This window comes from Phascolarctos cinereus, unplaced genomic scaffold (genome assembly GCF_003287225.1).
Source record: "Phascolarctos cinereus isolate Bilbo 61053 unplaced genomic scaffold, phaCin_HiC Scaffold_3;HRSCAF=262, whole genome shotgun sequence".
Classification (NCBI taxonomy): domain Eukaryota; kingdom Metazoa; phylum Chordata; class Mammalia; order Diprotodontia; family Phascolarctidae; genus Phascolarctos; species Phascolarctos cinereus.
In genome coordinates this window covers 169796303-169808320 of record NW_027555736.1, presented here as the reverse complement: position 1 = coordinate 169808320, position 12018 = coordinate 169796303, and the positions used below count along the sequence as shown (strand labels likewise).

General features: G+C 41.0%; 1 protein-coding gene across 2 annotated transcripts in view; it reads left to right on the top strand.

The window, feature by feature from the left end:
- Nucleotides 1–12018, top strand: part of NYNRIN (NYN domain and retroviral integrase containing) — a 41227-nt gene that overhangs the window by 22652 nt on the left and 6557 nt on the right. For both annotated transcript variants that reach the window (XM_020972172.2, XM_020972107.2), the window contains exons 4-7: nucleotides 1855–1985; nucleotides 2203–2299; nucleotides 10127–10234; nucleotides 10680–10781. In XM_020972172.2, coding sequence (XP_020827831.1) covers nucleotides 1855–1985; nucleotides 2203–2299; nucleotides 10127–10234; nucleotides 10680–10781 — 438 coding nt within the window. The remainder of the gene's footprint in view (nucleotides 1–1854; nucleotides 1986–2202; nucleotides 2300–10126; nucleotides 10235–10679; nucleotides 10782–12018) is intronic.

Below are 12018 nucleotides of genomic sequence, written 5' to 3'. Positions count from 1 at the left end.
ATCCACTGAGCTACCTCACTGCCTAATATACATCATAAGTAGGAAGGAAGAAAATGAACATTTATTAAGCACTTACTATGTGTCAGGCACTGTGCTAAGTGTTTTACAAATATTGTCTCATTTAATCCTAACAAAAAAAGCAGGTGCTACTATCATCACTACTTTATAGTTGAGGAAATTGAGGCAAACAAGGGTGACTTGTCCACAATTGCACAACTGCTAAGTGTGAGGCCGGATTCGAACTCTTGAAGATGAGTCTTCCTGATTCTAAGCCCAGTGCTCCATTCACTGTGCCACATAGCTGCCTGGAAAGGACCTTAGAGATCCACTAATCCAGTTTGTTTATTTTATAGATGATAAAACTGAAGTCCAAAAAATTCAGTTGACTTGCCTCCATGTAGTAAGTTAGAGAGGGAAAATTGGAATCCAGATCCTTTGATTCCAAAGCCAGTACTTTCCCATTAGACTGTGCAGTTTTGGATGTTGAATGAAAGGTATGATTTCAGTGGATAGAGATGGAGGGAGGGCTTTCTAGGTGTAGGGAACAGGGTGAGCAAAAGTGCTGAGGTGGGAAAGAGTGAGATGGAAAGCTTGGCTGTGTAGCACAGAGGGGATCAGGTAAAATGTCTGGAAAGGGAGGCTGTAATTAGATTGTGGAGGACCTTGAATACCAGGGTAGGCCCTGATACTTACTTTAAGGCAAGTTCAATTCTCGTATTTATTTTGAAATCTTCCCTGACCACCCCAGTTCTAGAGGGTGATCTCCCTCCTTTGAATACATAGTACTTTTTGTCTATACCGCTCACTTGTCATGACTGCCTTGTGTCATAGCTCTTCGTGTAATTAAGTTATTTCCCTTACTGGACTGTGAGCCCCTTGAGAGCAGAGTAATATATACATATGTATGTATATGTGTGTGTGTGTATATATATATATGTATATATATGTGTACGTATATACATATATATATATATATATATATATATATATATATATGTATATATATATGTATATACATACACATATATAGGCAGCTAGGTGGTGTACTGGATAGAGCACTGGCCCTGGAGTCAGGAGGACAAATTGGGCCTCAGACACTTATTAGCTGTGTGACCCTGGGCAAGTCACTTAACCCCAGTTGCCTTCCCCCAAATTATACATATATGTTTATGTGTATATGTGTATTGTGTGTATATACATATAGGGGTGTGTGTGTGTATGTATATATATATATATATATGTATGTATATGTATGTATGTATGTGTATTCCATATTATCCAGCATAATGTCTTATATTCAGTAGATGTTCAATATATAGGATAGCCATGTGGTAGAGTGGAAAGTACTGGACTTGGAGTCAGCCCAGACTCTGGTTCAAATCCTGAGGCTAACATTTATTTAGATATCGCAGAACCTTTCTGATTCTGTTTCCCTCTCTGTAAGATGAGGAAAACGATACTTGCTATATAGGATTATGAGTAAAAAAAACTCTTTGCAGACCTAATTTAGTGCTTTGCAAGTGTGCCATTATTATTATGATGGAAGGAAGGGGACAAGGGTGTTAGGAAGCCAGGCCCAGATCTTTGGTGATAAGTTCCTTTTTAGTGACTTCTAAGTGACTCCTTAACACGAGGGTGATGAATTGGTCGTCTGGCAGGTGGTGGTCCAAATTGAAATTGCCCTGATTTGTTATACCCTAGGTATGTGGGAGGAGGTGTATGAGTGTTACAGGGACATCCCCAGGGGCCAGTATAGGGCTATGCTTTGTCTTGTCTCCTGTGACTTGTGCTGTAAGGATATGATATTACTTTCTCCTTCCTTCCCTGACCACTCTTTCTTTCCTCTCCCTTCAGCCATGGCCTCCAGCACTTCTTCTCCTGCAGGGGTATTGCTCTGGCTGTACAATATTTCTGGGACAGAGGGCATCGAGAGATCACCGTTTTTGTCCCCAATTGGAGGCTGAGGAAGAACAGTAGGGTGAGAGGTGAGGGGCAAGTACAGCCTTTGAACTTCCATTAATTCTCATCCTTTCCCTTTCTTGTGGCCTCCCTCTTCCGCCTGACCTTGTACTGTATCTACCTCTTCATTCGTTCGTCTCCCCTTCTGCTTTCTTTAACCCAGCTTTGACTTTCTCACCCCCATTTCCCCCCTTGCCTCTTTCATCTGGCATTGACCCCACCAACCCCTCTCCCTTCCCCCAGAGGGTCACTACTTGACGAAGCTACATTCTCTCAGCCTGCTCTCCATCACCCCTTCCCGATTCGTGGATGGCAAGAGGGTCACCTCCTATGATGACAGGTAACACATTCTTTCCACACAGGGCAATGTGGTGTATAATAAGGTTTTAGATGTAGAGTTTGAACCCTAGTTCTAAAGCTTAATCCCCGTGAGACCTGTAGGTGACTCATTCCTTGGGGACTCAAGTTTTATCATCTGTAAAAGGGGGATGATAATACTGAACCACCCACCTCCCAAGATCTTTATGAGAAAAATACTTTGTAGGCTTTAGTTGCTCACATTTCTGTACTGCTTTACTATATTGGAAGAGGGATTTCTACCATCTTCAGTTCTTGAACCTCTTTGGAGAAAGATATAGGGGTGGTTGGGTTCGGGGTAGGGTCTAAGGTTGGTATCTTGGGATCTAGTACCTAGACAACTCTGAGAAAAAGAAAAGACCCTGGAGATAGTGTCTGTGGAAGATAGGAGGGGAAACTAGTGAAGGGAAAGGGAGATGGGGGAAGGTTTACAAAGGGAATTTCATTATGTGTCTGAAACCAAAGACTGACTTTGGAATCTATAGAGTGAGAATAGATTTTTCCATTTGTTCATTTCTTCAGAAAATGTTCATTAAGGTCCTCTTCTGTGCAGAGCCCCAGTGCTAAGAATCAGGGAGGAGATTCAAGATGCCTACCTTCAAGGAGTTTCAAATCTGACAAATCTAACAAAAGTTAGAACACATGAAGTGCTTAATGGAAGGAAAAAGTGCTGTGAAATTAAATGAAAAAATTTTAACTGAGGGGAAGAGGAGATACTGATTAGGGAAGATTTCATGAAAGAAGTGGCATTTGAAACCCAAATCTTGGAGGACAGTTAGAACTGGGGAAGGAGAGTGCATTCCTGGTATGATTACCCGAAATGAGCAAAAGTAGGATGGGAAGTATGTAGGGGACAGCAAAGTAGTCCATGGTTGTCTGAGAAAAATATGTGATGGGGACAGGGTGGGTGGGAAGAGTGAGAATGGAGCAGGCAGAATAAATTTGGAAAGATAGATTGGAGTCACCTTAAAGGCTGGCCTAAAGATTTGGATTTTATTCTATAGGCAGTAAAGAATCACTGAAGGTTTCTGCATAAATAAGTAATATAATCAGGGTGGTATACCAGGAATATTAATTTGGCAGTAAGTAGTTATGTGGATAAGTTAGGGGAGGACAAATGAGAGGTGGGGAAATGTATATGTTATTATAATAGCTTAGGTAAAAGGAAAGAGGTCCTGAGCTAGGGTTGTAGCAATAGAGATAGTAAGAAGAAATGGATTTGAAAGATACAGCAAAGATCAATCAATCAGTAAGTATTGATTAAAGGCCTACTATATGCTAGTCATAGTACTAGGCTCTGACAAAGAGGTGAAATTTATAGCACGTGGTGACTGATAAGATATTCCTTAGAAGAAAGAACGAGTAAGAAAGGGTGAAAGACGACTCCAAGAATGTAAATATGGTTGATTAGAAGAATGGTGGTACCATTGAAAACAGTAAGGGGAGTGCTTTGGTGGTTGTTCAGTTGTTTCAGTCGTTTCTGACTCTTCATGACCCCATTTGGGGTTTTCTTGGCACAGACACTATAGTGGTTTGCCATTTCCTTCTCCAAAGAGGAGCACACTTATGGGAAAAGATGTTGCTAAGCTTGAGATGTCAGTGGAATATCTTGTAGGCAGTTGGAAATGAGATCTAAAGCTGGGGAGAGAAGTCAGGGATGGATAAAAGGCCTAGTGCTAATTACACATCAAGAAAGATACTAGATCTGGGAATTATCTACAAAGAGAAGTGATGGTTGAAACTGTAAGAGTGGATGAGATCACCAAGGGTTAGGGTAGAGGAAAAGAAGAGAGAGGAGGAGATGACTAGTGACAGATGCTCGAGCATTGCCCATAATAAGGGAGCAAGAAAGTAAAAGGAGCCCTAGAAGAAGTGGTCAGAGAGGTAACAGGAGATCCAGAAGCATGACTATCAGAAACTAGAGGAGCAGAGTATTTCCAGCTTTCTAACAAAAGCTATACAGAATTGAAGGAAGATGAGGGCTTAGAAAAGGCCATTGAATTTGTTGAGTAGGAGGTTGCTAGAAACTTTTAAGGGAACGAAAGCTAGGTCATAATTGAATTGATGAGGGAAATGGAAGCAATGAGTGTAGATGGCTTTGTCAAAGAGTTTGGCAGTGACATTTGTTACACAAGGACTTTTTCTTTTCTTTTTCCCCATGGAGGAGTGTTTTGTGACAATCCTCTATATTAAGGAGTCCCTCCTGGGAAGACACAGGGTTCCTCTGTTGATCCTTGTTTTGTACATTTGGGCTCATAGTGCCGTGCTCCCCCAGGTTAGGTGCAGCTATTAAAAGGTTAAGTCCTTGTCCACGTATCCAGTTTATGTGTAAAGGGAGGCCCATGAATCAGCCAAAGACGCTGAGGAAAACAGCCCCTTAATGTGTTTGAAGGCTGAGAATAACATGTAAAACATTCAATGCAAAACTTTATTGGCAAGTAATGGTTAAAAGGGGAAAAGGGAGAGGAAGAAAGGGAACCTAATATATAACTCAGACACAGAGAGTGTAACTCACATTAGAGTGGTGCTGCATTGGGAAGCACAGCAGCCCATTCAGCTTGAAAGTCATGCTCCAAAGTGTCCCTCTAAAGGTGGGACTAAGAGTGGAATACTTATACCCTGATTTTGGTGGCCACTTGAAGCTGGCCATTTTGCATGTCAGGGTTTGGGATACATAGGGGAGTTTTTAGATACATAGGTGCAGGGAGAAAAGCAAGCAAATTGTCAGAAATATATGATTTTGGATACACAGCTACACTAATCTTAAAAAGTATTATCGCCTGCCTGCATTTTTCCATGAATAGATTCTATGAGCTATAGTCTCCTTAAGGGAGATTATCATGGTAGTCTTAAGACCGCCAGGCCTAATCTTATAACAAGGAGTTGGGGGGGGAGGGTAGTATAGAAGGGGAGAGGATAGGTATAAGGAAACAAATAAAAAGAGTCATTGAGATATCTTAAAGATGCACAAAAGAGACAGAAGAAAGCCCAGAAAGAATCAAATAGGCAGGACAACTTTGAAAGCTACAGGCTGAATTTATTGTATCATTAAAATACATATAATTATTACATTATTTTAAAAGAAAAACAAGCTATGTATAATGGAGACCTGCAGTTTCATGGACAATCCTCTTTTTCTTTTCTGTTCTTTGTTGGAAACCTCATTTTATTTGTTGTGAAGTTCAGAATAAAAATAAAATAAAAAACATTTAGCAGTGGAAGCAAAGCATGAAATGGGATGATAGCATTAACTCTATTGTGAAGGACAGTTGAGGGAGACTGGTTTTTTTTCTTAGCAGGATAGGAGAGATGAGTTTAGTTGTGGGAAAAAAATCATTAAAGTGACATAATGAATATATTTCAGACAGAAAAAGGGATAGAGAAAAGTCTCAAAAGAAATAGGAAGGATTGGGATGAAAGCAGCTGAGAGAAATGATTATTTCTTTATTGCATTTAGTAACTAATTATTGAATTAGGACCAAGGTTTTTCCTTTTTTGTCTTCCATATCCATCGATCAACCATTGTAGGAAATATTGGGAAAAATGTACCTAACCAGGCTGAGAAAATTGGTGAATTCCTGTTCATCGGGTTTGGTCAGACAGGTCTGGGGTCGAAGGGGATTCCCACTTTGATATGTATACAGACAAATCTCATAAGACTTTCATGATCCAAGGCTCTCATTAGAATGAACCCGCATCTCATCATATTCATTTTTTCAGTAATTGTTAACTAATTAGAGATCCTTGCCACCCTCAGGAACACCCACTTTTACAAGGGCATATAAGTTGTGAGCCTACCACTAGGAGGGTTTTTGGCATTTGAGAGTGCCACCAATCTCTTTTATTAATAACATGCTACTATTATTATTAAAAATGATTGATTACTCAGAAACTAGGTCTCCCGAACTTTTCAAACATCTCACAGCTAGGTGGTGCAGTAGTGGATAGAGCCTGGGCCCAAAGTCAGGAAGACCTGAGTTCATGTCTTTATTCAGATACCTGTGTGACCCTGGACAATCTCTTAGCCTCTCTCTGCCTCAGTTTCCTCAGCTGTAAAATGGAAATTAAAGTAACAACATCTAGTGTAATTTTAAGGATCAAATGAGATGATATTTGTAAAGCGCTTAGCACAGTGCCTGGCATGTAGTAGGTGTTATAGAAATGCTTATTACCTTCCCCTTCAAGGGCACAGGTAGAGGCTTTAGTCTTGATGAGAAAAGAAGTCACCTCTTCTTTGGAGAAGGAAAATAGGGGAGAACATGTGAGCTGTCTGCATAGAGTTAACATAGTTTCTGTTGAGCTTCTTTTATAGGTTTCCACACAGCAACTTGTCAGGTCCCAACTCCCCATACATGGGGAGATAGTGTGCTGCTCTTTTTGGGATCACATTCCTAAATGGAGGCTGTATGTGTGTGTGTGTGTGTGTGTGTGTAAGTGGCTTGGAAAATACCTTCCCACAATATATCTAACTGCTCTGGGGCTATTAGTCTCAGATTATCTTTTTTTTTTTTTTGGCTAGGCAGTGGGGGGTTAAGTGACTTGCCCAGGGTCACACAGCTACTAAGTGTTATGTGTCTGAGGCCAGATTTGAACTCAAGTCCTCCTGAATCCAGGGCCAGTGCTCTATCCACTGTGCCACCTAGCTGCCCCAGTCTCAGATTATCTTAAGGCACTTGGCTGTTAGTAAATATCTAAACTATGCTTGTGGGTGGGGTCATGGTTGTGGTGGTATATAGAGGAGAATTTCTAGAGATGGAGAAGTGGGTGGAGGGAGAGGGATGGCATAACTCTGTATGGAAGAGTCAGTGGTAGACTTAAATGGGTCCAGTAGTGCCTTGGGTTGAAAGAGAAAACAGAATTAGAAGCACCGGTCCCATGTTCTAGTTGAAAGAACATTGTATTTTAAGGCAGGAGACCTGAGTCAAGTCCTGGCTTTGGTCCTTATTAGTTGTGTTGACCTTGGGCAAGTCATTTCAACTCTTTGAACCTCAGTATAAAACGGGGGATGAAAATACTTGTACCACTTATCTCAAGGATAGCAAAGATGTAAAAGAGATAGGATGATAGATGGAACAAGGTTTTGGAGGAGATGGGAAGGTTTGAGATCAAAAGGTCAGAGGTAGAGGCTGGACCAGGAGACTTACTTCTTTAGAGCCATGAGGGAAGGAGAACGTGTTAGTCCACTGGGTGAAGTTAAGTTTGTTAGGACTGAGCTTCTTTTATAGCTTTCTAGATGTGTGTTACCTTGGCGGGGGTTGGGGGTTGAGGGGTAGGAATAGATAGAAGTCTGGTCTTGGAGTAAGGAAGATCTGGGTTTTCAGGTGCTAACTTCTGACATAATAGCTATGTGACCATGGACAAATCATTTTAGCCTCTGAATGCCCTCTGTCAACCAGCTTAAAGTAGAAGAATTAGTTCCACACCGTGAAATTCCTGATACTGGTGAAACAACAACTACTACTTCTAGCATTTATATAGTGCTTTAAGGTTTGTGAAGCACTTTACAGGTATTATATCTTTTTATCCTCACAACTACCTTGGGAGATAAGATACTGCTATTGTTCTCATTTTGCAGATGAGGAAGCTGAGGCAGACAGGCCAAGTGACTTGGCTAGGGTCACACAGCTGTTAAGTGTCTGAGGTTGGATTTGCACTCAGATATTTCTGACCCCAGAAATCACAGAACTTAACCAAAAAAACCCCCCAACTTACCCAACAGTAATAGCAAAAAATTGCCCCATTGGTTTATGAGGCAAATTAAGGCCATTTACTGAAGCAATTGGAGGAATTTAAAAATTAGGAAGCTAGATCAATTTCTTCTAAACATTTCAATTCCCTCATTTTGCAACAAAGGCCCCTCAAATGAGCAATTATTTGATAACTCAGCATCCTCATTAGGGAAGGGAAAAAAGGAGAAAACCTAACACATAAGACATGTGGCCAAAAAAGATAGGATTTTTTTTTAGAGCCAGCTGCAGATGGGAGTCACTGTTTAGTTCTCCCAGTCTCTTTCTAGATTGGTGTGCTGGTGTGGCAGCTACCAGGACGGCTTCTCAGCTTTCCCCTTTTGTTCAAGCAAAATCCTATCTCTGAAGTATGATAGAAATGTTCTCTCCTTTTTGGAAGTTCCAAGATGGTGATTGGTAAGGCAGCAAGTGTTGGTGAACAGTAGGGATGTAGAGGGTCTTGTTTATGATTCCAGGCACTATGAGGCTGCTTAGGCCCAGGTGGAGACTTACCTGTGACATTATAATTGGGGAAATTGGGAGTGGGAGATCTTTTCTGCTGGTTTTAGTGATGAAAGCAAAAGAAAGCAATGTGTCAGTAAAAGTGCATAGGTATATGAACTAATAACCAGCTAATATGCCAGTGCGTTTTTAGGAGTTCTGCGTTTAATTAGCATGGCCTTTTCCAAGATGGTAGGCTTGGGTCATTCTCTCAGATGAAGAACAAGGGCTCTCTGAGGATGTGTTTAGCTTTTTTTCCCTCTGGGATATGACTATTTAGCTATTTCTCTGTCCATGGGCATCCTTATGTAAAATGTTATGTATGCTATGCAAATTATTTTTACTTTATTTCTATTGAAGGTGCTGCTGTAAATATTGGTATTTATGGTATTCCATACATTGACCTTTCTTTTTATCTTTTTATCATTGACCTCCTTGGAGTATATGCCTAGCAGGGAGATCTCTGGGTCAGTGTTATAGATGTGGTAGTCATTTTCTTAGCCTAATTTCAAAGTATTTCCAAGAATGGTTAGAGCAAGTCACAGCTTGTGGGAATTGTGGGAGTTGAGTGAACCACACTGACTCCATCTTGTGACTTCATTCCGGATCTAGTTCAGTTCCCTTTCTATTCAGTTATTGAATTCCATTCAATTTCTGTCTTGTGAAAAAACCTGATTGCATTGTTTGAATTTAGCCTTGCATGGCTGGAAACTGGACCATCTCTACCTGTTGCTTAGAGACCCTTAACTAAAGACCTAGGTTATGCTGACCAGAAATCTAGCCATATCCAAAGACTGATGCAAGCAATTTTCTCACAATTGTATATGTCAAGCAACCCATATGTTTTATCTGAACACTGGCCCTGTAATGATCAGTCAGTTACTGTTTCCTTGTTCTTTGATTGAATACAGACACTTGGGGGGGAGAGAAGGGGGGATTTCAGGGAACTGAACTTGTTCATTCTCCCCCTCCCAACTTAGGAAGTCCCTTATCTTTCCTCCAATTAGAAATCAGGTTATCTCATTTTTTTTATCCTGGTTTGTATCCTGTTGTTTTATTTTAATGCATAAAAATCTGTCTACCCCTGTATTTGGGGTTCAGTGCCAAGCTGAGGATGCCAGGTCCCAGATTTGTTATGCAATTGGCATGTATTACTTAATAAATCGATATGTTTAGAAGATGAAACCTTTGTTCCCTCAGTTATTTCAGATTTCACCTGTCACAAGCTCCACCAACTGAGTATTAGTGTGCAGTTACAAGATTCTAAGTAGCAAACATAGCCTTACACACATTATAAGAAAGGTCATAGAAACTGCAAACTGGATATTGAAATGAATCTAGGCTTTGTTTAACAGGCTCTAAGTATGAGGAAAGCACTTGGTGGATTTTTAAGTGTTATAGAAATGTCAGTTATTGTTTCTCCAGCATGCCTCAGTGTGAGATTGTTGGAATATTTCCTTAGTAGGTCCTCCTCAGTAGGATCTTAGTAGGTCGTTTACAGCGAACTCAATCAGCATGGTATTGAGGAAGTTTCCCTGATTCCAACTGATGACTTGGTTTCTCTCTATCCCAACCTTGGGCAGGTTTATGGTGAAGCTATCAGAGGAAACAGATGGGGTCATTGTCACCAACGATCAGTTCCGGGATTTGGTGGACGAATCAAAGAAATGGATAGGGATCATTAGAGAACGGTAAGGGTAATGCTCCAGGGGGAACCTGACCCTGTGGTCAGGATTAGGGACTTTTCCCTCCTGCCAGACACAGAGGCTCTGTTTTAGTCCCTGTGGGATTTGGGTTGGGGGACAGGGTAAGGAAGAGGAGGAGAAGAGGAAAAAGAGGAAAGAGACCCTCTAGAGAAGAGGACCTGTATCTTATCAACCCCTGTGAGATGAGCTGTTGGGTTTTAGCAGGATCTGACAAAGCACTTAAGCCAAACCTAGGTAGGCCTGGGGATCCTGGGTAAGTTTTGGGCTGACTCCTTGTTCCCCAGGAATCAAATGAGATAATATTTGTAAAGAGCTTGGCACATAGTAAGCATTTAGTAAATGCTTATTCCTTTCCTCCTCCCCTTGTCCCTTCTAGGGAGTATGGAAAGGGATACTCATGTGACTTGTCCTCCTCCTCTCTCTTACCTAGTCTGCTGCCTTTCACTTTTGTGGGGAATATCTTCATGGTTCCGGATGACCCATTGGGGCGGGATGGCCCCACCCTGGACACATTCCTGAGGAGAACAGATGGGTAACTGATTCCTCTTGCCTGGACAACCCTTCTCTCCCTCTTTCTGCCATTGTTTCTAACTCCTTTAATGAATTAAGACACTCTATAAAGGGAATGCCTCACAGAGGTAGCATAAATTGAGCAGATTCTGCCCCCGTGTGTCAGAATGAGGGAATGACTGTCCATTTATCTAAACCTAAATATCCATTAGGCCTCTGCATCTGATCACGTCAGACCCTTTAAAGACTCAGCTGACCTACATGGGCTACCTGCCACAACCCACTGGGATGATAGTCAGGGTTGGCCCTTAGCAATATGTTAGAATAGATAAGATGGCTTATGCGGGCACAGTGGATAGAATACTGGAGTTTAAATTAGAGATACCCGGGGCAGCTAGGTGGCGCAGTGGATAGAGCACCGGCCTTGAAATCAGGAGGACCTGAGTTCAAATTGACCTCAGACCGAAGACTTGACACTTACTAGCTGTGTGACCCTGGGCAAGTCACTTAACCCCAATTGCCTAAAAACAAACAAAACAAAAATTAGAGATACCTGAGTGGAAATTCTGCTTCAGAGACTATATAGCTGTGAGATTTTGATGAAGTCATTTCACTTTTCTGTGCCTCAGTTTACTTATATGTGAAATAGGAATAATAGTAGGACTTAGCCTCACAGGATTGTTGTGAGGATAAAATGAGATAATTTATGCAAAAATACTTTGTAAACCTTAAAGCACCAAGCAAATGCTAGCTATTATTCTTTTGCAGCCTCTTCTCATATTCTTTTTCTACCTTCTCCATACCACTCCCTGAATTATTGACTTATTCCTGAAAAACTCTGTTTCCAGCTTGCTCTCAACTAATACCTGCCAAACTATTAATAGTTAATTGTAATACTAGATATTACATAGCAGTTAATAATCAACCAAACCAATTAATAGTAAGGTTAAGGTATAATCCTCCTCAAAATAGTAGCATTTAAAGACTACAGGAGCCAAAGGAATGTATTTCTGGTGGTAAGATTTCAGGCACTGTGAGAGAAGATGTCAGTGGAGTATTTTAGGGGCAGGAGTGTGGTGTATCTCAGATTACATGGTGTAGGGAGCTACTTTGTTACATCTTGGTGATGCTTGAGGATGAAATAGGAGATTGTTGTGTTTTTTTCTTTCTTTTTTTTTTTGCTGTGTTTTTTTCATCATTTTTCTAAGGATGACTCTTCTGGGTGGTAGCTATTCTTCCTCTTTCTCTCTCCCGTCTCC